Below are 26,543 nucleotides of genomic sequence, written 5' to 3'. Positions count from 1 at the left end.
GGTGTCAGAAAATGAGTGAAATAACAACACCAGTGCAGAAAGGAAATGACTGGGGCTGATGCAGATGATGTAGGTACATTACCACATTTTCTCAAAATGTTGGTAAAAGCCAAACATTGCTTTTGAAGGGGAGCTTCCCCTTTCTGTTCTTGTACTCAAACTAGGACTACTCAACTGGTTTGCAACATATGTTTATGCTAAGTACGGAAGCTCTGTCATTGCAACCTACATGCCCCCGGAATATGTTGACCTGGGTACAGGGAGGAAAATTGCTTGGCTAGGATAGACATAAAGAGTTCTCCACATTGGAAAGTAGCTAATGAACCACAGATAAGGTTGTTGCTGCACACAAAAACTATCTGGGACTCCCTCAGATTGCCAGGTGCCACAACAGCATTGCCTTGGGTCTCACATCCATTTATTTTACCCAAGCAACCTCTGAGGTTCTTCCTTAGCTTATTAATATCTACAGAAAATGCTCATATCAGACGAGGAATATTTTATTCTAAAGTTACTCCTTTCTCCCCTGGAGTTACAGAACCTGCATTGAAACAGTATTGTCCTTAGAAGATTTCTCCTCTGTGTCTTCATGCATTTTGGCAAATAACTTGGCAAAATTGGTCTCTCGTAGTCCCCCACGGAAGCTCCGGGCAGCAAAAGCATAGAGGATGGGGTTCAGGCAGCTGCTTAAAAAAGCTACAGACCCATGAAGGTTTGTTAGAGCTTCAGCTGTCTCTAGCAAGGCCTTTGCCTTCTCCGGCTGAGCATATTTCAGCAACAATGCAGAGATTATGACGAGATTTAAGATGTGGTAAGGAAGACAGCACACAAAGAAGGCACCCACCACAGCTGCAACCAGCTTCCCAGTTTTCATTTCCTTGCAGCGTCTCAGTGTCCGAATCCTTCTCATCATGCAGGAGTAGCAGATGGAGAGAATAGAAAACGGGATGATGAAGGCAAATAAGGTCTCCAGAATGTTGACCACAAGGCGATGCTCATCTGAGAAATATATTTCATCTGTACACTCTCCAACCTTGTTCAGGCTTGATGCAGATATCAAAGTTGGGCATGCAAACACACCTGCCAGCAACCAAACGGCCAGCAAAGTCCTGCACATCACACGTTGCCTCCGCCACATTTGGGAAGTGAATGGAAAGACCACAACAGCAAAGCGGTGCAGGCTCATCAGGGTGATGAAGAAGATGCTGGCATACACAGTTAAGTAGACAAGGTAGAGGAGAAGTCTGCACATGACATTTCCAAAGACCCAGCTGTTGAGAAAATAGTAGATCCAGAATGGTGCTGTCAACATGACCATTAAGTCAGCCAAGGCCAAGTTCAAGATGAGCATAATGGTGAAGGAACGCTGGGGGAACTTAGTAAGAACCGTCCAGACTACAAGACAATTCCCAGGCATGCCAACCAGGAAGCAAGCCCCAAGGAAGAGGCTTGGAAGCAAGCTGGCTTTTACCCATGACACCTCTTCCACCGTGCTGCTCGAGTGTGTGTCTGTGATGTTGAGAAGAGCCATCCTGTGCCTCCTGCAGAGCTCAGCCTTTGCAAATAGGTGTCGGAGAACGAGTGTAAGTAGAGCTCTAGTGCAAAAGGGAAATGACTGAAACTGATGCAGTTTGTACATAAATTACCACATTTTCAAAAATGGTAAGAACCCAACATTTCTTTTGAAGTGGCTTCCTCTTTTCTCTCTCTTTTGCTCAAACTAGGACTTCCCAACTGTTTTGCAATAGACAAATATGGAAAAACTCTGTTATTCCAAGTCACACGCCAACAGAGAATGCATGCCTATTACACTCAATTGCTAAAGTGTTGAGAAGGAACTACAGTATGCTTTGATGTCCTGGTCGTGGTCGCACTGCACTATTACATGCAATGGCTTTTTAGGGTGAAAAGAGCTGCTTTGGAGTGACACCTTTGGCTACACCTTCACCTTACATTTAAAGCAGTGATATATCACTTAACAGCCATGGCTCTCAGCAAAAACTCCTGGGAACTGTCATTTGTTAAGGGTACTGACTTGTTAGAACCCTTTCTTTTCACTTAACTGCAGTCTTAAAAGTGTTTTAATAATCAATCTCTCTTCCCAGTGCTGGCAAGCTCTCACCACTTGGACATGTGTGGAGCACAGAACACCACTTTTATTCAGATAGTTCTATAGCTGAGCCAATAAGCACGGGAATTAAAAACCACACACCTAATTCTGAATGTTGTGTTTCTCATTCATAAAGAGAAAGTTATGGGGAACAGATACTGTTGGAGGCTTTGTGGGTCCTGGTGAGGAAGTGTTTTGGTCCAGCACCTGCACCTAACACAAGGCTAAATTGGGCCTTCTGCTATTATCAGCTCAAGGACACACAGAGAAGTGCAGCTGCCAATAAGCTGCTTAGTGCAGATGAGGAGCCCATATAGAATGAGGGGTACCAGGAGATCTGATGTTCCCTTGGGGCACTAACTGAAATGGCTTTCCTGTGGACAGCTGCTGCCTACCTAGACCTGCTTGGCACTATCTGTGGTGAGTAATGCCAGTGTACCTATCACCAAATCAGGTCTGTACCACCCGTGGTTTCTGCTTCCTTCCTCTCCTTGGGTAGTGACTGATGGAGAGACAAGATAAGCAGCTGCAGTCAGGTCACAGTTGAGAAAGGTGCCTGAGGGAGCTTGTATTGCAGCAGAGCCAGTGGAATGGCCCTGCTTCCAGGGGTGCCAACATGAATAAAATGGGGGGGGGGTGAGCCCCACCCTACATAAGAGTGGATGGCACTCTTTGTGTTGTTCTTGTAGAATTCAGCAGGCAGGAGAATATGGACAAAGCCAAAGTTAGTTGTCTCTCCTTGCCATTAGCTCTGGCTCCACCTATGGTTGAGTCTTCCTGCCCTCCACCCTATCAGTCTGAATGGGCACCAGGCACCACTTTGCCTAGCCTTTCCCTACCTGAGGTTGATTTGTTTCAGTAGCAAGTGGCTCAGCTGCCAATCTACAGCAGGTGGACCTACCCCTGGTGACAGTAAGCTAGTGCCAGCAATACTGGGGCAACCGTATCACCACATCTATGATCTATATGCTGCAGGGACTGGCGCCTCCTCCTGCCAGGTAAGAGTGCTAACTCAAAGAGAGTCTGATATACTGAGGAAGCACTATGCTGAAAGTATCTTTCTCCAAAAGCATGTGTTAAGCATTTTTTTTCAGATGAAGCACCCATCCATGTAGCTTAGCTTCTCACGCCACACAGCATCTACGAAGATCCCAATTGCCTCCATGTGCAGATACAGAATACAACAGTCTGAACTCTGGTGGTATAGATTCACATGCAAATGTGATGAGGACACAAGAAAACTTGGATTACAACATCTATTTTCTCAGGCATAACTCCTCACACTTTCAGTTTGTGGCTGTGTATTGGAACTCTACTGGGGAGTGGAAAGCTCATGTGATTTCTGCTGGATTGAACCAAGGTTCCATTTTCAACAATGAGTTAGGTAGATGCCGCTGGGAAGCTAACCAATTTAATAAATAATAATAGTAATAATAACTCTCCAGTCTTTCATTGTCATTAAAAATACCTTTGAAATACACATCATACAAACCACTTTGCTCCAGTCTCCATCCGGGGGGGGGGGCACATACAGTACTCCATCCTGTGCTCAGCAAGTAATTGATATCCCAAGAGAAATATCAAACAGATGCAGGTAGAAGAAAAGCAGAGGAAAGATTAGGAACGTTTGCTATCCTGAGAGGGCTCCCTTCATAAAGCATGCCTGAGCATCCACTAAAATGCACATAAAGGAACCAATATGACGACATTGACAATGTATTCAATAAAGCAGTCACCACACCACACACCCCAAATGAAATACACTGACCACTAAGTGAGGATCAACACTTTACTGAATAAACAGAATACTTTTACAAATTTAAAAACAGACTGAATACACAAAATAAATAATTCTATACACTAATTTCAACATTACAGGTTAATTGCCATGTATCAAATCACACTCTAAAAAAGTAGAGATTCCATAGTGTAAAAAATAAAAGAGGCACCTAAGGCAAAAATCACAGACATGAATACTTGAGACAAAAAGTAAAATCTCACTGTCCCATGGAGAACAGGGAGAGAGATTAGGAACAATCTTTTTTGGCAACTTGAGTGTGATGAGCAGGGGGTGGGGGAGAATGTCTGAAATGTGAAAGCGAGGTCCTTAAGACCTGCAGTGGAGGACTTCCAAGAAGCACTGCAGGGTCAAAAGTGAACCATTCACAGGACAGGGGAGAAGAGAAGGGCAGGTGGAGGCCAAGAGGTGGCGCCCCCCAGTCCAAAGGCCACCAGACCGCAGGCGGCTTGGAAAGTAGCCTGCTACTAGCCAGAGACAGTGTGTCTTACACAGTGCAGTCCTGTGCATGTCTACTCAGAAATAAGTCCCACTGAGTTCAATGGTGCTGACTCCCAGGTAAGTGGCTATAGAACTGCAGCCTTGTTTATTTAAAACAGTGGTTTTCAAACTGTACTCCAAGAACCCAGAGGTTCTTTGAATACTTATTAGTGAGAAAAATCAGTAGCGGCAAACGAGCTTTCCCAATAGGCAGCTTGCCCGTCACTACCAATCTTTCCCAGCAATGCATAGCCAGTAGTAGGTGTGTTGTGTTCTAAGGCATTCTACTTTAGTACAGGTTAAATGGCAACACCCAACAAGGCCTAACCAGCAGCCATTGCTCAGGGCATGCCCTACAAGCCCCAGAATCCTCTGCAGTGTGCTGGGGTTCTCTGGTGGGCAAGCAGGGAAGGGTTCCTTTGCAGACGAGTTGGGCTAGAATGTACACTGCAAGTGGAAAGCTTGAAATCCCCAACTTTATAAACAACCTTTCATTACATGCCACAGAGGCAGACGAGCAAAGATGAAGCAGAAGAGAAGACCGAGTGATGGAAAAGCAGAGACAAATGGATTTTTCAACACAGGGGCTGCCCAACCAGAAACCTGGTTATTTCGGATAGCCACCCTCAGTCAATTAATGCACTTCACATTCTTTGCTATGTCTCTGTTAGTGGGGGACAAATGCTACAGCTGAGATCCACAGAACAGTGCCAGGCTAGAAAGTGCCCAGTGGGAGAGTTTTTTATTTTATTGCTCCTCCCTTTGAACCGGAGGCCCTTGTGTCATAGCAGACTCCCAAGTTCAAAAACTGTCTGTAGCAGAGCATGGGGGAAAGGGGGAAACAGAAGTACAACAAACACAAACATGGAAGACTAGTTGATGTGCATTACTAATTGTGCAGTTCTTTGGATCTTGACTCAGGGCTGCAAGTGAACCCTGGATTTCTGAGGGCAGAGACTGATTGCTTTAGATAAATAAGGCACTGGTTGGCAAATGCAGCATGAAAATTGTATAAGTCATTCAGAACAGGCAACTTTTCAAAAGACATGGAAAAGCTGCATAGGCAGAATGATGCAACCGAGCCCCCCTCCTTCCTTCCTCTCTCCACACACACCTTTTTCTAGTGCTCCCCCGGGCATTTGCTACTGACAGATTTTCAGAGGACCATCTCAGCTGTCTCATTCATATTTGGATTAAACAACATGGTTCACAAACACGTTTCACTCAACTGCAATGAAGACAATCCCATACTTTTGGTGTTGGTGTGTGTCAGAGAAGAATGCAGCCTCAGCCAGGGCATCCCAGGCCACTGCTTGGCCACCAAACCAGAGATTCATGTAATGGCAGGTTCAGCTGTCTGTCTGGTTAGCTGAGGGCCAAAATACACATTATGGCAGCTAAAAAGTGCCATGTTGCCTTCACTATCTCCCTCACATGCCATCACATCAGGGACTTCCCCATCAGACTTCTTTCCTTATAAGGTAGGAATTAGATGAGGACAAAGGACAGCTCATGCAGAAGTCTGTGCTTCAGTCACAGTATATTTCAGTAGCAGTGGCATCTGCACTCTAAGAAAGGGACCATATAACTCTTCAAAAGATGAATAAAGTAATCAGCACATCAGAAATAAAGACCAAGGGAGCTTCCAGATGGGGGTTTAAAACTGCTCCACAGCATCAGAGAAGGAAGAAAGGAGGACGTGGAATGGGGGGGGGGGGATTTATTCCTGCAGATTGTGCTATCTGTAGCAACTCCATTATTATTTCATAAAATTTATATATCACTCAATTGTAGGGAAAAAACCCTCAAAGTGGCTGCATTACACATGTTGCTGTCTCCCCAACCTGGTATCATCACAGGGTTGGCATATCTTCCATCTGGCTTACCAGTTTCAGGCATGCTCCATGGCCAGGACCAGTGGTTTTTTTCTGGGGGGATGTACGGGTATGCATACTCCTAAACATTTTGTGAATCAAACGGGAGAAGGAACTAAAAATAATAATATTTTTTTAGTTTCTTCTCTAGCACGGTGAATCGTCAGTTCCGTTGCTACCCCTGATAGTGGCCTCATTTCCTGTCATGGTGTTTCCTGAGTCTCAGACAGAATGAGAATACCCCCAAACATTTTTTAAGGAAAAAAAAGAGCACTGCCTAGGACCCAAAATGACCATGCAATGAATTATCGTGCGAACTTTGGGAGGCTCTCCTTTATGACTGAAGACCTCTGTGCTGGCTCAACAAACTACTCCCCAAAATTCTTGGGGATAGTCTTCAATGCTGTACAAGGAGTGGAAGACACAGGAAAAGTTGAAGATGGAGGGAACACCATCTGACATGCATGTGGAAATGGTTTTGTAAGCCTAAGGACCTCTTGAATCCCACTCATGTAGGAGCATACATGAGTCCAGAAAAAGAAAAGGAAAAAACTCCATTTGGAAGCATCCCAATGCACCTCAAAACAGAAGCACCGTAGCTTAGAAGGACCAAGCCAAAAGGTTCCTTTGGAAGACCCAGCTCTTCCAGATTGTTACAGCTGGCCATCAGAGTTTGCTTAGTAAGGCTATGAGGGCAAGGAAGCCTCTATCCACTGTGAGTGTGGGCTTGGTCCCATATGGAGTGGGGGACTTCAAAGCACTAGGAATTAATGGCCTTTATTGCAACAGAAACTAACTTTCCCAACACTAAGAGAAGAGACATAGCAGATGCTAGCCTCTCCCCTTTCTGATTAAACTACCCCAAGGCCCTTTGTCCCAGCAGAATACACCTCCTTATCCCTGCTGGCTGGTGTTAAGGCACAATGACACTTCAAGGTACTATCCAAAGGGGCAAGGGGGATTTTGGAAACCAGTAGGAGGAAGTCATCATGAAGAATCTGCTGATACAGAAGGGAAACTCCTGTACACGGAGTACTTGGAAACCAGTAGGAGGAAGTAATCATGAAGAATCTCCAGGCTCAAAAACGTGAGACATTTCAAATGGCACAACCCAGTTAGAAGCTGCCTCTTGTCCATGATACCCCTATCCCCATTCCCAGTTATGTCTCTGGGGTGAGTCCTCTCTTATCAACAAAAACGTCACATAATCTGAAGCAGGCATTCTCTGAAGTGGCAATCATTGACCTTATCCCATTCCACAGTGGATAGGTGGGTTTTGCACCACTAGATCCGAGATGCTGTATGGGTTGGTTTGTTTTTCACACAGTATTGCTAAGTTCCAATATATTTACAATATTTACTGTTCCAACAGGGAGGGAAGGGGTGGTATAAGATAGAGACCAACGTCAACATCTAGAGACAATTCAGTACCCAAGTGTTGCCACCTTGTTGCTTTTTGTTTTTAAGCAAATGCACACAATGAATCCAGTTCACTGGCATGAACTCTGAGCAGGAGAAGCAAAAGCATGGCCTAGGAGTTCTGCAATCCAGGACGGAACAACAGTGAGGTCATGCTGTCATTTTCTTTTGACCTACAAACTTAATAATTCCTTAACACAGAAATTTCTCACTGCCAGGGCTATTGAACATAGGCACCTCACATTTGGCAATTTCCCCATCGCGTAACAGAAATAACTGTGGGGGAAAGTGTGAGTGAGTCTAAAGGAATAACCCTCTATGAAATTGGTGTCCTATCCAGAATAGAAAACTGGAAATAGAGAGACAAGGCAGAGACCTTTACCGCTACCACCCATGCTGGGGTGTCTCCTGAAGCAGTCACATACACACCACAAAAGTCAATGGAAAGCACAGTGTGCCAGCAGTAGTGGGCAATACTCACTGGTGACACATAAATAGCAGGTGCATCTCCAACTGCAAAGTAACCTAAGTGAAACCACTGTATGAGATAAAAGCCAAGCATCAATAGGAGCCTGGTTACTGACAGAGAGAGTATGTTGGACCACTAGATGTCACCCTGGGCTGAGAAACTGGTTCTGCATAATGTACCTCTAGAACTACTGCAGGAACACATGGACATGAATCAATCCCACTGTAGTGGATTAAAGCTTCTTAAGCACACAAGCTGTGTGTTACATTACTTTTCCTATGTAATGCTGATGTCTCAACAAGGTGAGGACAAGGCAGACTCACATCCTTACTAATGAGCGATTCAACATCACAGCTACTGTAGCACCATCACTCCCTCCCTCTCTGTCATGGGGAAATGCACACTTGGGAGCACCCAAGGGCTACCCCACTGCAATGGTATCACTCCCAGACACTTTGTACACCTTTACTCTTAACACCTCCACTGAGTCACTGTTCATTGGGACAGGAAGTGCCTTTGTAGACGTCAATAAAATTTAACTGCCCAAAATGATATGGCCACCTGCCTACCATGACTGACGCAATGTCCTTAAGCTGATGTCTGACAATGTATCCTGACACATTAACCAGCACAAGAGAGTTGCTCTCAGAAACAGGATGTGCCACCAGAGGCTGGAAGTAGCTGGTTTCTGTGAAACAGAGCAGCTGATGTGAGGGCACAATGCCAATCATGAACAGGACAGAGAAATATTGATTTAAGGTTGGAAACTCCAATAGCTGCCCTTTTTTCTTGACCTTATCTACTGGGGTGAATGAAAGGCCAGAACAACAAGACTTGCTCCTATATCCCGAATAAATTTATCCCACCCCCAGGCCATCCTATTATTTCAGGACTCTGGTACCTCATTACATCATTTTGCTGCACTTTTAGATAAAAGTCTAACTGGAGACAGAAAATCCCTACAGAAACACGTTGTCTCTCTGCTCAGACTGGCTACTGACTCTGGCAATTTGCTGCTGTAATAAGCACCAAGCTTGCTGTCTAGATTTTTTTCATATTACTTAATTCAAGAGGCAGCTCTGGTGTGAGCACCTGATTTGCTCTCTGGCTCTTTATTTGCAGCACACTAAAACCAAGGGAAAGTGGGTTAATCCGGGGGGGGGGGGGCATGCAGCGTAGATTATCTTTGGGTCCCTTTAAGCTATGTGATTTTATGATTCTAAGCTGCATTGCCTGCACCCCAGTGTGCCAGCTGTAGAGGCAAGCACAGCAGTTGTTTGAACCCACTCAAGCCTTTAATGAGAGAAACAGACTTTTGATGTCACCCCTGTGATGAGAGACCCCCCCTGGTGTGTGTACAGGAGGTCAGAAGAGGGAAGAAAGCTGTCTGATGTCTCCTCAGTCACTTGCAATGTTGCAGTACTGAGTCACACATCTAAGCACTGATTGAGTCAGAATGATGACCGGGTTTCCTATAATTCATTCCAGCGTTAAGTGGAAAGATACAACAGAGAGCAAGATAAGGCTCCAAAATAGTGGGAGGAAAAGCCATTCCCAGCCAAAATTAGTGTAGTTAAGGCACAACCATTTCTCCGGCCTTCAACACACAGGACAGTGAGAGGAGCAGCACTAATTCTGATTTCCTCCAACAAGTATCAAAGGAGAATTTGGTCCCCATTTCACAGCTGTATGGATGGAAAGCAGCCATTTAAGTGCAAAACCAAGTGAAAACTGAAACTGTGAAAGTGCATAGCCCAAGATTCAGAGAGCTGTGCAAGGTGTTGCACACATGCACTGGGACTTATAGGCTCCCCTTCCCCCTCTCTTGGGTGCAGAAAACCCCCAACTGATGTCACAAAAACTTCTGGGGCAATGTCTGATGCAGTGCAAAAGGCTGCAGCCAGAAGAGGAACTCAGTAATCTCCTTCTGCACCTGTGGACCCATGGGGTTCCATGATCCTGATTTTAACCAACAGCCTAAGTCGGCAATAGCCAATGTGGTGCCTTTCAGTTTTTGCTGGACTCCAACTCCCATAAGCCCCAGTCAGCATGGCCAGTCAACAGAGATGACGAGCTGTAGTACAACATTTGGGTGGTACCATGTTAGCTACCCTGGCCTAAATCATCCCCTCCCAGACCCTGTAGCAACAGAGGCTGGCTAGATAAAACTTGGGAGTCAATAAATAGGAGTAGCAAAGATTCTTGGCTAGGGAAGGACTCTTCTGCGTGGCTCCAGTATTTCAGGCAACTAACTGTAGACTTTTTTTCCAGGGCTGGGCCAAGAAGCAGGATTTTCTAATCCCCTGACCCTACACAGGTGAGATGTGCTCCCAGGGGCAGCAGCATCCCTAAAGCTCCATCTCCCAAGGCAGGAAGATGGACATAGGAAGTTGGGCTTGGAGAGAAGAGGGCTGGAGTTTGGGGCCCCCTCACTTAGTGAACGCAGTGCAGAACATGTCCCAATGACAAAGAAAGAACAAGCCAGGCAGCCTCCTGCTGAGTTGTCAGCCATTGTACTGCTGCTGGTAGCGCAAGTTCAGCTCTCGCAGTTCCCGCTCCCGTACCCGCCGGGACTTATTGGATTTAGTGGAGCGGCTGGAGCGGGTGGACTGGGCTGACTTGGTGCTTTGGCAACGAGATGATGCCCTCTTGAGGAGGTTCTGAGATATGGAGCGGTGCAGGTTCTTCATGGAAGAAGAGGCAGCCATGCTGACCACCCAGGGGTGCTTTAAGGCTTGAAGAGCTGTCATCCGGTCACTAGGATCCACTGTGAGCAGACGGTCAATGAAATCCTTAGCAAGATTGGACACGCTGGGCCATGGCTGAAAATGATAAAGAAACAGGGGGCGGGGAGAGAAGAAAGCATTAATTCTAATGTTGGTAACAAACAGACCATCCCACATTGGAGTAAGAGTGACAATGTGCAAGCAGTCTTGTTTTAAATAAGTGTGCATTCCTACCACACTTGCTCTGGCAAGTGGAAGGAACCACATCACTTGCCTTGCCCTTGTTATTCCTTCACCCAGAGCAGTGTAAGAAGCCACAGATGCTGATGTACATTGGCAGGTACATGGCTGGAGACTAATGGATTTCAGGGCAGCAGAACTACAGGGGCAGCAAACGTATGATTAATGAGCAACCATACTGCTACATCTCTTAATTAAGTTTTGTGTGAAAAGTCAAAAGGCATTTACTAATACTTGGGTTTTCAGTATTTGCACTCTGACAGAACTTCAGAAAAGTTCTAAACATGCTACATCAATAGTTTTAAAAATCAGTTTTGGTGTGTGTGAACACCAAATTAAGAATCTTGCTGGATTATCTCCCATATCTCCTGAAATGGGTTTTCACTGTTTTCATTATGCTTTTTTAATTGTTTGTTTTATTGTATATTTTAATTATGGATCTTTTAATGTTATTGTGTATTTTGATTCTGATTTTATAGTTGCAAACCACTTAGAAGCCATTTTGGCATGTAAGCAGCATATACGGTAGATTAAATAACAACAAAAAAAACAACAGTAATAATAATATTATTTGATTCTCCATGCAATAAATCCTAGATATTATACAACAATACAGAATATACAGTATTTCCATAGGTTCACAAATTGGAGGATAATTTCCCCTTCGGTGCTGCTTACAGTTATTTATTTATTATTTAGCTTTCGTTCTCTTTTTGATACAGGAAGCAGGAAGTCTGGGGCACATGTGTACTTTTAGGCAGATATAAATAAATACACACACATATATATACTTTAATGTGCTAGTGCACAGTGTATTGAAACCTCTAAAAATAAACTCCTACTAAAAAATTTAAGCAACTCTTGAATAAGGAACTAGGATCCCAAGTAGACAACTGGAAATAAATTACCACCTTCAGCCTCGACAGACGAGTCAGCATTACCAGTCCAGTTAAGTGGAGCTAAACAGAAACAAACTCCCAAACAAGAGGGAATTGGATTTCTTATGCTTTCAATTACTCCCACGCCATCAGAAATGGGGAGTACAGAGCACTAGTAATTAGAAATCTCTTCTGGTCAGCAAACACAAATCGGTTTATTGATCTGTTTATGCTGCTGCAGGTTTCACCTGCTGTACTGTATGTATCTTTGGCTTGATTTAATTAAGCTACCCTCCTGAAGAAAAAAGGAAAAAAAGAGTATATCCTGCTGAGGTTATAGCCAAGATGAGTTTACCAGCTTCTTTGTCAAGTTCCTGACAAAGCTGATCCATTTCACAGTACCACATCAGCAGGGTTGAACTTTGATGGAAGAACGACATCAATGGAAGTGGGGGGGGGTAGGGGAGAAATCATTTTTACAGTATAATCTTTCACTTCTCCCTTTCAGATTAATAGAAATTGAGCCTTAAAGTAACTTGCCCAAAGAGGGTCAAAGTATACATGATATTCACCACATCTTTGAAGCCCTATGATTGGGATTCTCTGCCACTTAAAAAATAAATAAATCAAAACAGTAAATAGCAGATTCTGAGGGGTGTGTGAGGGATTTTCAACACAAAACAGTGATGGATAAAATGTTAAGGTAATCCTCCCCCAACCAAAGTCCCAACCTGGATCAAGACTCTTGCTGTTCTGCAGACCTTATGAGGAATGATTGAGGGTGCTGTTGGGTATGTTTAGTCCGGAGTAGAGGAGACTGGGAGGAGATAAGACAGCCATTTTCAAATATCTTAAGGGCTGTCACAAAGAAGATAGTGCAAGCTTGTTTTCTGTTGCTCCAAAGGGTAGGCCCTCAATGGATTCAAATTACAAGCAAGGAGATTCCAACTAAACATTAGGAAGAACTTTCTGATGGTAAAAGTTGTTTGGCAGAGAGGCAGACTAGCTCGGAATGTGGTGGACTTCCTTTCATTGGAGGTTTTTAAGCAAAGGTTGGTTGGGCACTTTGCAGAGGGTTGGACTAGTTTACCCTTGGAAATCCCTCCAATTCTGTAATTACAGTATATGAAAGGAAAATCCCAAGCAGAGAATTCAAATAATATTTTTTTCCTTCCAAATTTCAAATGATCAACTAGGACATGTTATGCTTATAGAAGAAAGTCATATTTCAATATCATATTCTGTCTTGGGCCCAGTCTTATTCAACATCTTTATCAACGACTTGGATGATGGACTCAAGGGCATCCTGATCAAATTTGCAGATGACACCAAACTGGGGTGCGGGGGGTGCGGCTAACACCCCAGAGGACAGGATCACACTTCAAAATGACCTTGACAGATTAGAAAACTGGGCCAAAACAAACAAGATGAACTTTAACAGGGAGAAATGTAAAGTAGTGCACTTGGGCAAAAAAAATGAGAGGCACAAATACAAGATGGGGGACACCTGGCTTGAGACCAGTACATGTGAAAAGGATCTAGGAGTCTTGGTTGACCACAAACTTGACATGAGCCAACAGTGTGACGCGGCAGCTAAAAAAGCCAATGCAATTCTGGGCTGCATCAATAGGAGTATAGCATCTAGATCAAGGGAAGTAATAGTGCCATTGTATTCTGCTCTGGTCAGACCTCACCTGGAGTACTGTGTCCAGTTCTGGGCACCACAGTTCAAGAAGGACACTGACAAACTGGAACGTGTCCAGAGGAGGGCAACCAAAATGGTCAAAGGTCTGGAAACGATGCCTTATGAGGAACGGCTAAGGGAGCTGGGCATGTTTAGCCTGGAGAAGAGGAGGTTAAGGGGTGATATGATAGCCATGTTCAAATATATAAAAGGATGTCATATAGAGGAGGGAGAAAGGTTGTTTTCTGCTGCTCCAGAGAAGCGGACACGGAGCAATGGATCCAAACTACAAGAAAGAAGATTCCACCTAAACATTAGGAAGAACTTCCTGACAGTAAGAGCTGTTCGACAGTGGAATTTGCTGCCAAGGAGTGTGGTGGAGTCTCCTTCTTTGGAGGTCTTTAAGCAGAGGCTTGACAACCATATGTCAGGAGTGCTCTGATGGTGTTTCCTGCTTGGCAGGGGGTTGGACTCGATGGCCCTTGTGGTCTATTCCAACTCTATGATTCTATGAAATGGACCCCTTTTCTATGCTGCTGGAGGGTGGTGGTGGGGAAATGCTTCCAGTCTGCAAATTCTACTAGCCACTTGGTATTTATTTATTTTGTGCAAGTAACAAGGCTGTATGACATGCTTTCTTATGCTCACCTTAAGAGCTAATCACGTGAGTCCTTCTTATAGGTAAACCAGTATTAAGGGAAGGACTATAGCTCAAATGGAAAGCATAAGCTTGGCATGCTGAAATTCTGAGATTCATCCCCTAACATCTCCAGGGAGAGCTGGGGAAAGACTCTTGCCTGAAACTGCAAAGAGCTACTTGTTACTAGTCAGTCTAGCTCAAGGGTAGTCAACCTTTTTATACCTACTGCCCACTAATACATCTTTCTTGATGGTAAACTTTTCCTACCGCCCACCAGTGCTCAATGGAAGGAGCTTGTGCCATAGAACCCCCTACCGCTCACCTAGAATCCTGAAACGCCCACTAGTGGGAGGTAGGGACCAGGCTGACGATACGATACAATACAATACATCTTTATTGTCATTGTCCCATAGAGAACAACGAAATTGAAAAATCTACATAAGACAACTCCTGGTCTAGCTGATACTGAGCTAGATGTACAGTTGTAACTTGTTTTGTGATCGGGATCTGTTCTGGAGCCCTGGCCGCTAGCTGAAAAGGACGCAGGGCAAAGCGCCATGTCTGCGCACGCATGCACGCAAGCGGAGCGGTTTGTGATTCTGCGCATGTGCAAAGAGCAATTTAACGCTTCTGCGCATGCGGCAAGCCCAGAAGTAACTTGTTCCGGTACTTCCGGGTTTGCTGTGGACGTTCACCGGAATGGACGCTAGACGAGACGGACGTTCGTGGAGGTATTACTGTATCCTATGTTCCTATGACAGCTCAAAGCTGCCCTCAAGTACATGTTTAGATGAGCACATGGATTCTGCGTATCTGCATTTCATTGAACAAAGCCAGTCTGTGTCTTTCTCCTGTATTTCCTTTCTCCTATAATACATTTTTATTTGGGGCCATACTCTTTATAAGTCCAACAGCAAGCTACCCTGAGCTAGACTGAACTACAAGTTTTTTAGTTGCTGATAACTATTGAAGTAAGAACAAAAGAAGAGCCTGCTGGATCATACCAACAGGCCATCTAATTGGGCTCTCCAATTTCAGTGGCACCCTGCCTCTCATGCTCTGCTCTACAACATTGTTGTGGTGCCCCCTCCAGCATGGTACCCAGTGTGGCTGCACCAGTCTCGTTACCCTAAAACCGCCTCTGTTACAGTGGCCAATCAGATGCCAATGGGAAGCCTACATGAATGACCTCAGCACAAGAATATTCTCCCCTCCTGCAGTTTCTAGCAACTGGAATTCAGAAGCATACTGTCCCCCAACAAAGCCATTGTGGTTAGTAGCCATTGGTAGCCTTATCCTCTGCGTATTTGTCTAATCCTCTTTTGGAGCTATCCAAGTTGGTGGCCATCACTGCCTTTGTTGGAGTGAATCCCATAGTTTAATTGTATGCTGTTGTGAAACATGTCTATTTCCTTTGGCTCAGTATTAAAGGCTTTATTGTGCAACACCAAGTCTGTAGTGCAGACAGAACCACAGCCTAGTATAGAGTGAAAGCTTGTGAGGAAGGAAACTTTTGTAATGCCACACTCTCTCGGATTTCTTGAGGAGGCAGTTCGATTCATCACTAAGCCCTGCTGTGAACTAAATGCTAGGGTTACTTTACTGGAAAGTGGATTATAATCTTCCACAGTGAGACAAATGAGTTAATGTCTGTTGTAGCACAAGGGAGCTTTCTGGATAGCAAGAAGAAATACACTTCTAATCCTGCAATAAGCTTCCAAGGAGCTGGTCTTGCCACCAGAACTTTCTAATCTTGTTTTTAATCTTACATTAAGAAAGATTAAATAAAATCTGAACCACTCATCTAGCTTAAAAACATGACCAAAGGTTCTTGGTCCATAAGGAGCTTTCAGCGCCAAGCAAGCAGTTACTCTCCATGCTTAAAAATAAATAAATCATAGAGGCCATTTCAATACATAGCTACTGTGCACGTGATGGGCTGACCAGCAACCTAATATAAGATAAATTAAAATCTGAACTTTACTCACAAAAAGAAAATTATCTAGAATGTTCATCTCAATCACAAATCAGAGCTAGGCATACGGCTGTCGGCCTTTTCAACGTAGGTGACAAAATGGGCACTGCAAACTGTGCTGACATTTGCATTTTAGTGCAGTTTAGGGGTGTTAGTCCAAAACCCCAAGTCAAAAGAAATGGCCCACACTTCCTCATAAGCTCTTCTCATGGCAAGGGCAGACATCTGGAGTGGGTATGTGGTATTTTGATCTGAGATGAGGAGATCCATTAAAGAGTTGGGGATCCAGGTGACTTCTGTCTGTGATGCACCTTAAAGGTTTCCAAGCAAAGAATTCAAAGAAGCAAAAATAAAAATAGCGCTACTGGATTCCCAATAAATTGCAGCAAGCAATTACTTCCTTCACCCTCTTGGACCAGCAGAAGCAAGAAAGCAAGCATTACTGCCACAGGAAGGGTGAGCAGCCACAATGAGACAGGACTGAGGGGGGCTCTCTGCAACTGGCTGTAGTAGCTGTTGGAATCCTTAGTTGCTGCTACAGTCACCCAGAGCCTTGTTTACAGGCTCCTGTGTGAACTAGGACAATATTTTCCCTGTAGCCAGCACTAATAGCAGGAGAAGCTTGAATACTTTATCCTTTATCTGGGCCTCTTAAGAGAAAAAAGTAGAAACTACCACTGCCCCTCTCTGACCCATCCCCATACTCAGAAGTATTGCTTGTTTTAATGTTCAGCTTAAAAATTCTTTCAGATGTAATCTGGGCTGGAAAGAATTATATCACAGTACTTCTGGCCTCACAGTGTCAGCCCCCAACAACAATGACCTTAGGGCAGGCTTCCAAGGACATGCTTCTAATTCCTGAACAAGAAGAATAAAACTGGGATCAGGAGCTGATCGGCTAGATGAATCAGGACTGCCTGTGCAACAACAGGCATCTCCCAGCCTAGAAGAAGCACAATTCTATCATCTTATGATGATGATTGCTCCAGGCTTTCGACAGGGACAGCAATGTAGAGGTTTTTCCCTTCCACAATTATAAGCCTTCCTCACCAAAACTCTGGGATCAGCTGTATACATAGCAAGATGAATAAGACATTGAGAAGAATTGCCAGTACACCTTCCAATAGATTCTTGTGCCATTGATGATGGGCCTACCAACATCTAACAGGAAAGTATGGGTACCTAGGAGTTCTTAAGTCAGACCAGGGTGTGTTGAGGTCCTGAACTGTACAGCCTCTAAAACAGGAATGGGGAACCTGTTTTCTGTTGAAAGTTGCATTCGCTTGGGAATAATCCGTCCAGGCACACATGGTAGAGTTGGGCTTTTTAATTTCTGCCACTCCTTCTTCTTTTCTCCTATAGGATCACTCTTGCCAGAGATCTGATCTCTTCCAGAGAGCTTTTGAAATTAGGCCCACCCCTGCTCTTAGATGACACAACTCATGACAGATCTTAAGCAATGGGCACTTGACAGTATCGGGAGGGAGGAAAAAAGGATAAGAGCATGACAAACCCTTTAATAATCCACAGCACTCTAAGGATATGCGGCCATCTGGTGCCATCATCTCCTATAACCTAGTTTTCTCAAATGAAAATAGCCAACGTGGTCTCCCTTGCACAAACACCTTGTTAAAAAGAGGTCATTGGATAACATGCAACAGACACACATCATCCTAAGAAACCGAGTCTTAAGACACAGGCATACACTATGCACAACTAAAGGCAGCCACATTTAAGACCAAGCACTAGGCAAGCTTAAATGCATCAACCCACTCAAGCAAGAAATACTTTTTTCCTACACACCAGAGAAAAGAAGTTAATGAATCCTGAGAAACAGATTGCCAGGCAGTTAGTGGTAGTCAGCAAAAGCCTGAGCAAGCCAAGCAGCCAGAAACCCTGTAAAACACTGCTCAAATGAAAAAGTAAAGCCGCCATAAACAATTGCTGCATCTTCGGTGGGTACAATCCTCAACAGGCACCACACTTATTTTGTACTGCCCGGGTTACTTGCGTTTCTTAACAACACAGGAGTACAGAAACAGATGGCAGCCCTGTACTCTTGAAGGGCTGTAGATCAGTGGCAGAGCACTGGCTTTGAGTGCCATAGGATTCAATACCCGATGTCTCCAGATAAGGCTGGAAAACTGTGAAACCCTGGAGAGCCTCTGCCAGCCAGCATTGACAAAACTGAGCTAGAAGGACCCATGGTTATACTAACCCAAAAGCAGGTATAATTCTTGTCTAAGGTAGATCAAATTCAACACCAAGAAATACTGGATACTGCAATATGCATAGACTATGCAAATTTAGAAGATTTATAGAAGTTATTCAGCTAGTCATGGGGAAAGGCAAGAAGTTATGTAGGCCACAGAAACCCTGCTGACAGCAAATCCTCTTCCATTTGCTCCCCACAATTTCTTTTGATAGTATACAGGCATTGCCCACATACTTTCAAGCTTCTCTTTGCTGCCTTGAGGGCTGGAAACAGGCATTTAAAGAAAAAGGGAGAGGAGATTCTCAGGATTTTAAGTCATGCAATCAAAATTTGTGGAGACACAAACGTACACCGCCCAGCCTAAAATGCTATAATAGACTCTCTGCTGCAAGAGTACCAGAGTGGCCCATTTCTGAAATCAGGGCAAGGATAACTAGATATAAATTTGCCAGAGACTGGACTGGCTCAGCCAAACTAAATGTTTGGTTTCTGAAGCGGTTATTAAGCAACACCAATATCATAAATAGTGAAAACAGCAATATAGCAAGGAATGGGATGGGGTGGGGTGGGGAGTACAGAACCACAAGGGAAGAAGGGGAACAGAAACACTGGCCTTGGCTAAGTTAGCCCTAGCCCTAATGGGTTTATTCAGCTGACTGCCTACACATAGTCACTTGCTCTGCTATTAATAGTATTGCTCCCCTGGAGTAGCATCAGGTTGGTTCCACCACTGTGCCTGCACTGCATCAAAGCTCCCAATGCCTTGCCCCTCTCCCTCTCAGTAACTGGCAGTGACATGCAGTGTTGGGAAGCCAGGAGAGCAACATATCACTGCTAACAACTACTGCTCAAAGGCACAGAGGGTTTCCCTGGTGCATGGTAAGGTCCCATCCTCCCACTGAAATTACCTCTGGCTAATAAGACTCCTTTTTTGAAACCTAATTGTGACATTTGGACAATTTTAGAGGCCCTACAGTCGGGGAGGAAGAGTTGTGGCATGTGTGTGGTGCCCTCAAGCATTTTTCTGGTTTGCTAATGTGCCCACAGGCTCAAAGAGGTTGGCAAATCCAGGTCTACAGGAAGAGTCTGGTGACTTGACACATCATGCAAAACTAGACCATGAAGGGCTCCAGATGCATCCACTGATGTTCCTTGATAAATGAACAATATAAAAGAAATTTTGTGCTGCCTTGTTTTAAGTGGGTACTGGCAAGCAGTTAAGCCATTATCAGATCTGGATGTCACTAGTAATGTCACTCCATATATCTCAGAAAGTTCAAGATGACAGACACGTAACTAGACAAATCTCTTGAATTGTACTCATCATGCAATCTCTACAAGATTTGAACCCCCTTTGGTCTAGGATAATACAGCTGTAAGTTAGTTTCCCAATCACTCTGGAAATCAATCTCCTGAAATATCTCAAAATAAAGGCTCCCCCAGGAGAGACGTTCCTCATGTGCAGCATGCCACAGTATGGGAACTCTGCAAGCTACAAGCCACTGGGCATGAATCTATATAGCTGGGCCGGCAAATCCAGTATCAGCAGGTGCTACAAACAGCTGACAGCGGGAAGCTTCCTCCCCATAACCAACTGTCTGAACAGCTTACCATTTAACCAATCAATGCTTGATTGGTTGCTTGAGCTGATTCTCAGGTTTTAGCAGAACCACACAATTCTTCCAGAAAAGAATTTAGGTCCAAACAAATAACTAATTGGGAAGCATGTTTGGGGACTCCAGACTGGCACTCTCCCAGAACTGCAGGAGGGAAAGGAGGAGAGGGACAGACAAAGCTACCAATTCTCAGAAAGACTGGACCACACAAGGGGTGGTGGGAATAAAGTAAACATAAACCAGAGCTTGGACAGAATGATAAGAGACATATTTGAGCAAGCAGGGTGGGAAGGTCTGCTTGGTTTTTGGAAGAGTTCAATAAACCTTCTTGTCTTTACAGTAACAGTTGCTCTTAGTTTGTGTTAAATGTAGTAAAATGTAGGTTCTCAACTTACAGTGCATATAGTTATGGCAGCTACAATAAATTATGATGAATGCTGGAGATTAAATAAGGTTTCAACTATAAAAGAGTTGAAAAATAAACTGATTGGGTTTGTTATGTCTATATCAATACAAAGACTAATAGATTTGTTGAAAATGGCTTTGCTTTTAGTAGCTTTCAGAAGAGTTGGATTTCTCCAGCTGGGATAGCTTGTCAGAACAAAAAAGTCTTCGTTTCTGGGAAGGGCAGATAATGGGCACCTGCCATATCTTGACAAGGAATGCTATTCCACAGAAAAGGAGCAGCCTTCATCTAACCCACCACATTCTACTCATGTAAAAACACACTGATTCCTGGACCCTCCACGGGCCAGATTTAGAGGGCAATTGGGCTGCATCTGGCCCCTGGGCCTTAGGTTGCCTACCCCTACTCTAAAACTCCTAATGAATGCTCCCAATGGTTTAATGTAGATGTTAAATAGCACCAGAGACATTATTATGTCCTGTGGCACCCTATAGCTCAAAATCCAACGGGCTAAGGAGCACTCATCCAATGCTACCTTCTGGAACCATCCGTGGAGATAAGATTGAAAGCATGGCGGAACAGTGCCCCTGAAGCCCATCTCCCAGGTGGATGCCATGATTGATTATATCAAAAGCTGAGGAGAGAAGAAGAAGAGTTTGGACTTGATATCTCGCCTTTCACTCCCCTTAAGGAGTCTCAAAGTGGCTAACAATCTCCTTTCCCTTCCTCACCCCACAACAAACACTCTGTGGGGTGAGTGAGGCTGAGAGACTTCAGAGAAGTGTGACTAGCCCAAGGTCACCCAGCAGCTGCATGTGGAGGAGCGGGGAAGCAAACCTGGTTCACCAGATTATGAGTCCACCGCTCTTAACCACTACACCATGTTGGCTCCCAGAAATAGAAGGCACAGTTGCAACATTTTTCTGAGAATGTATAAATCTTTAGAAATTTTAATATTAATGTAACAACAGTTTTATACAAGATTTTCTGAGGAGCAGAATATTTGTAATAATTTACAGATGTTGAGTCTTTTGGATACTTCCATCAGTTTATATTCATGACAAATGTATCAAGATAATCTATTGTATATTTACTTATTTATGATAAGATTTTGTGTATTTTATAAGATAAAAATATTGTATTAGAAAAGGAAGAAATTTTCCTTCTGGTGTAAATGGCAAGAAAAAGCCTCTCTATGTCACCAAAGAATTGCATTGTATGTGTGGACTTAGTATGGCAGAAAGAACAGGCTCTTCTGCTGGCTCCATATGCAGCTGAACAGATTCACCATATTGCCTGGTGGGTTCAGTGGGTTCCCATTGTGACCAAAAGAAACATGCATTATTAGTTAAACTAGTTTGGTTTCTTTCTTTTTTTAGTTTTCCAGGAATGTTTGCTTGGGTTATTCACAAGGTTTTGCAATGCCCTGTGACCGGGGGGGGGGGGGGGGGAGAGAAAATGGAATTATTTGCATTATAGCCCAACTTTGCTGTCGTCTACTTATACAACTTGCCAGTCAGTTGTGACGTAAGGCCAACAAATTTTGCTCTCTCTTTAAGCATGGCAAATCAGGCTTGTGTCAAAAGGGACCCAAGCCCAAAGTATTTTAACAGTCTGTTGAAACTATGTATTTATGATGTCAAGACGGTGAACAAATAAGTCTAAAAGGGATGCAACAACTGAGATAGCCTCTTTACTCTTCAGGGGATTCATGCGGCAGAAGAAGTCTTCCCACTATTCTGATGGGAGACTATCCCTCTCATTTTATTAAATGGACTGAGCACCTTCGGAAGGCAAATAAACTACAATGCATTGTAGTCACATTTAAATCAGAGCTAGAAGCTTTGTGAGTGTGTGCATTTGTATGCTTGATTTGATATTCTCCACGTTCTCTAAATAATCACATTTATTTTAACAAATGCAATACTAGTTTTGTCCCAGTATTATTCAAGGAACTCGCTTCCATCTCAAACAAGTGTTTGATGTGTGATTTTCAAACTATTTCACTTTACAGTGGTACCTCGGGCTACAGATTCTTCAGGTTACAGACTCCGCTAACCCAGAAATAGTACCTTGGGTTAAGAACTTTGTTTCAGGATGAGAACAGAAATCGCACTAGCGGCGCAGCGGCAGCAGGAGGCCCCATTAGCTAAAGTGGTGCTTCAGGTTAAGAACAGTTTCAGGTTAGGAACGGAACTCCAAAACGAATTAAGTGCTTAACCCGAGGTACCAATGTTTTTTGAGAAAAATACTCACCTGGAGACTCAAAGAAGTTTATAATTAATGCACCATAATGGAAAGTGGACATTTTACAGAAAACAATACAGATGCTTAGTAATTCATAGAAACTGACAATTCAGCTTGCAATAGAGGTCCAAATATAGGTCCATTCTCCCCTTCCCCAAAGAAACATCTTTACTACAGGATATCTGGTTACTTTGAGCAGATTTGCACTCACCCTATGTAACCAAGCAGGATGTTGGCTTTGCTACATGAGTTCTTAATTCTGCAAAAGTTTCTACCACTGCTCCAGTTGGTTAGCCACACAGCTCAGCACAAAACCACATCAACTACATCAGCACTGCAGATAGACAATATGATGCCCTTCAGATGTTGCTGGATCCCCAACTCCCATCAGCCCCAGCCAGCATGGCCAATGGTCAGGGATAACGGCAGTTGTAACCCAACAGCAACTGAAGGGCACCACGTTGGCTACCCCTGCTTGAGATGAACAGTTGCATTAAGGTCAGGTGTAGGAGATAAGAAAAAGAGGCAGAGCAAAAAAGGCTTCTGAGCCTCATCATAGAGTGTGCATTTGTCAGGCTGACCTCAACGTTCCACCTCAGGCATGGAGACAGCCTATTTCAGGCTCTTTTCAATGTTCCTCCGTCTTGAAAGAAAAAAAGTGAAAGAAAGGGGGGGGGGAGAGAGAGAGAGAGAGACCAGAACACTCTGTCTCTTAAGTAGAGGCCCCTCAGGTCACATGGAGCCTTCACCCACACTCGCTCAATGCTCTCTTCATCTGGGACGCAAGAGCACATTCCTCTGTAAATGGATTTCTCTTCTCTTCCAGGAGACAGAACTCTCAGGTGCACTTAAAAACAGTTCCTCTTCTCAGTAAAAGCTGAATTTTCTAGACTCTATTTATTCCAGTCAGAATTTTCATTGATTTGTTTGTTCATTCTTGTACATACGCACAATTTTAGGCCTCTGTGGGAAATATGTGCAACATTTAATGCATCTCACACATGGTGGGGGTGGTTCTAATAAGACCCCTAGGAAGACAATCTTAAAAATCCAAAAGTTGCTTCCAAACCACCATCCAAGGAGACAGCCAAATCTTCACATCCAGCCAAAAAAGCACAAAGTGGACCAAGGAAAGTGAAACACCTCTTTCAAAGGGCCCTCTAATTTGTGCTGTCTTTGAATGTATTTCGTTCATCATGTTATGTTTGAAGCAGCCAGTGTGGCCAAGCATGGAAAACATCAGATTGAATTTTACCTTCCGAGCACCCTTTCTACAGGTAAGGAGGGAGTTGGAATGAATAATCCTTTGAAACAGGCATTCAGACCTTTCAAATTTCAAAAAGAAAATCAAATACTGTATATCAGTCAATGGAAAGAAAGAAACAACCTTACAGTCTCAGTTGGGTTAGTTTCCTGCTGGGAACATTCTTCTGTAACTATTGCAGGAAAGTCAAATCCTCAGAAGCCTCAGAAGAACTGTGCAGTCATTTATAGGGATGTATGGAGAAAAAGCATTAACCAAAAGACCTCCTGCTCCCTCGCTGTTACAATCAGCCACCTCTTGAATGCCCCTACTATCAAAGTGTGGTGGAAGTCTACCAAAGTCAGGACCGTTTTTGTAACAGTGCCAAATGTGATGGAGGGGGTCAAAGAAAAATCACTTTCAATTTTCTGGGCTCTTACTGGCATTGGTAGTTCAATCCTACTCAAAAGAAAACGCAGCGGAGTTCAGTGGAGCTTATTGCCAGGTAAGTCAATACAGGATTGCAGCACTTTATTATTATGGCTATAATTTCTTGTTATATGCTATGAATATGTTATAGTAAGCCATCCAGGGAGTTATGGATTGACAAGTGGGTACAAAAGTTAAAGTGGCAAACTGCCTGCCTAAAGTTGATGTTTAAAGTATAAATATTTTTAGCACCAAAATATCTGACTGCACGATATTTTATCTGTAAGCTGCCTTGAATCCCTGTCAGGGGAAAAACAGGGTATGTATGTATGTATGTATGTATGTATGTATGTATGTATAAATAAATAAATAAATGTGGTAATAATAATAATACCATAACATCATAAACACACATCCCTGCTAGTAAAGGCAAGCCAAATTTCCATTGAGATGAATGCACATGCACTGAATTCCTGCTTGCTTTTAGATGAGACTTGGGAATGTTTAGTTTTCTTTTAGGGCTGTGCACAAGAACACAGGAAGCTGTCATACACTGATATACCGTTGGTCCATCCAGCTCAATATTGCATGTGTGGACCAGATCTCCAGGGTTTCAGAAAGAGGTTTCTCCCAGTCCTACATGGAGATACTGGAAACTGAAACTGAGGCCTTCTGCATGCAAAGCAGATGCTCTCCCACTGACATCAGCAAAAACTGCCCCTTTATTTGCACTGCTCCTCCTGCATCCCCACATGGCACACAGCCCTTACATGTTTGGGATACCAATTCCCATGAGTAAACATGTTTTTGCATTGAGGAGTGGAGGAAAAATCACACATATTTACGATATCCCAATTTTATTTGGACTGTGTCCCGTGAAGCTGACTTGGTGAAGTCATAGCAAAAAGCTAAGCTTGAGTGTCAAATGGGAAGAAGGCAGATGCTATGGTGTTAGGAGGAGCTTAAATACAAAGGCAGTCTTTGAATATTTATGTTCTGTTCCTTTCCCTTTCCCTTTTATAATTCTGTATGCCTCCATTTCACACTAACCCAAGCTAATGTCAACCAGAAACTGTTATGCACCACATCGTGTTCCAGGCTAAATATGCAACACGACCCTTCAAAGTGCATTGTGCGTCAAGGTGTTTAAGCCTCATCCCATCTGAAGGTGGTATTCATCAGAGAATAAAAGCTGGTGTGAGTCACAAAGCAAAAGGAAGGAGGGGTGTGACGTTGGTGGACCATTTACTCAAGCGAGTCAACAAATATCCATGACAATAGATTTCAGCCACTCTTTCAAGACAGATAATGCAGCCTACACTTTTTAAATTATGATCAGGAAAGTTTACAAAGTATGTTTTCAGGATTCTTACTTTGCTTCCAGTAACTCTAGACATGTCCTCTAAAACATTCCCCGCAGATTCCACTGGGCTTCTTTAGTAAGTAAAAGCAGATCTTGAAGTAAAAGCCAAGGCAAAGAGGATTTGTTAAATTTTTATCCTGCCTTCCTCCATGTTGCTCAGCATGGCATGTATGGTTCTCCCCTTCCCCTGTGAGGTAGGTTAGGCTGACAGACCGACTGGCCCACATTTACTCAGTGAACTGCACTGTCATAGTCCAACACGTTTAATCACTGCACCACACTGGTTTTCTCCCCGACCCTTTATCTCCCCTCTTGTGGAATGCTCTCTCCAGGGAGCCTTGCCTGGCACCTTTGTTACTATCTTTAGGTATCAGGCAAAAACATCCCTCTTCTCCTAAACAATCTAGGGTCTTTCAAACCATCGATGGCAGGCATTGTTTTATTTTCTTTTTATGGTATGTGTGTTTGAGTTTTTATAATGTAAACTGCCCTGTGATATTCAGATGAAGGGCAGTATAAAAATTTAATAATAATCTTTGTAATGCTCTTCAGATGTCAGCTGGGTTCAAAAGAAATACCGTATTTTTCGCTCTATAAGACGCACCAGACCACAAGACGCACCTAGTTTTTGGAGGAGGAAAACAAGAAAAAAAAATATTCTGAATCTCAGAAGCCAGAACAGCAAGAGGGATAGCTGCGCAGTGAAAGCAGCAATCCCTCTTGCTGTTCTG

At 43.7% G+C, this 26,543-nt stretch overlaps 2 protein-coding genes across 3 annotated transcripts in view; both read right to left on the bottom strand.

The window, feature by feature from the left end:
- Positions 1–518: 518 nt before the first annotated feature.
- LOC114602922 (leukotriene B4 receptor 1-like) lies at positions 519–4,990 on the bottom strand. The gene has a single exon (XM_077931712.1). The coding sequence runs from the start codon at positions 1,637–1,639 to the stop codon at positions 533–535; it is 1,107 nt and encodes a 368-aa protein (XP_077787838.1). The 5' UTR covers positions 1,640–4,990; the 3' UTR covers positions 519–532.
- A 1,602-nt stretch (positions 4,991–6,592) lies between these two features.
- The window catches only part of PSKH1 (protein serine kinase H1), a 30,943-nt gene continuing 10,992 nt past the window's right edge, over positions 6,593–26,543 (bottom strand). For both annotated transcript variants that reach the window (XM_028739718.2, XM_028739720.2), the window contains exon 3: positions 6,593–10,972. In XM_028739718.2, the coding sequence (XP_028595551.1) occupies positions 10,655–10,972 (318 nt within the window). In that variant the 3' untranslated portion in view covers positions 6,593–10,654. The remainder of the gene's footprint in view (positions 10,973–26,543) is intronic.

Source organism: Podarcis muralis, chromosome 7, assembly GCF_964188315.1.
Source record: "Podarcis muralis chromosome 7, rPodMur119.hap1.1, whole genome shotgun sequence".
NCBI lineage: Eukaryota > Metazoa > Chordata > Lepidosauria > Squamata > Lacertidae > Podarcis > Podarcis muralis.
The sequence above is the reverse complement of the archived record's forward strand: the minus strand, read 5'-3'. Positions and strand labels throughout refer to the sequence as shown.

Coding starts and splice junctions, on each gene's coding strand:
- LOC114602922 (XM_077931712.1), bottom strand. CDS start 1,639: ATGTACAAACTGCATCAGTTTCAGTCATTTCCCTTTTGCACTAGAGCT.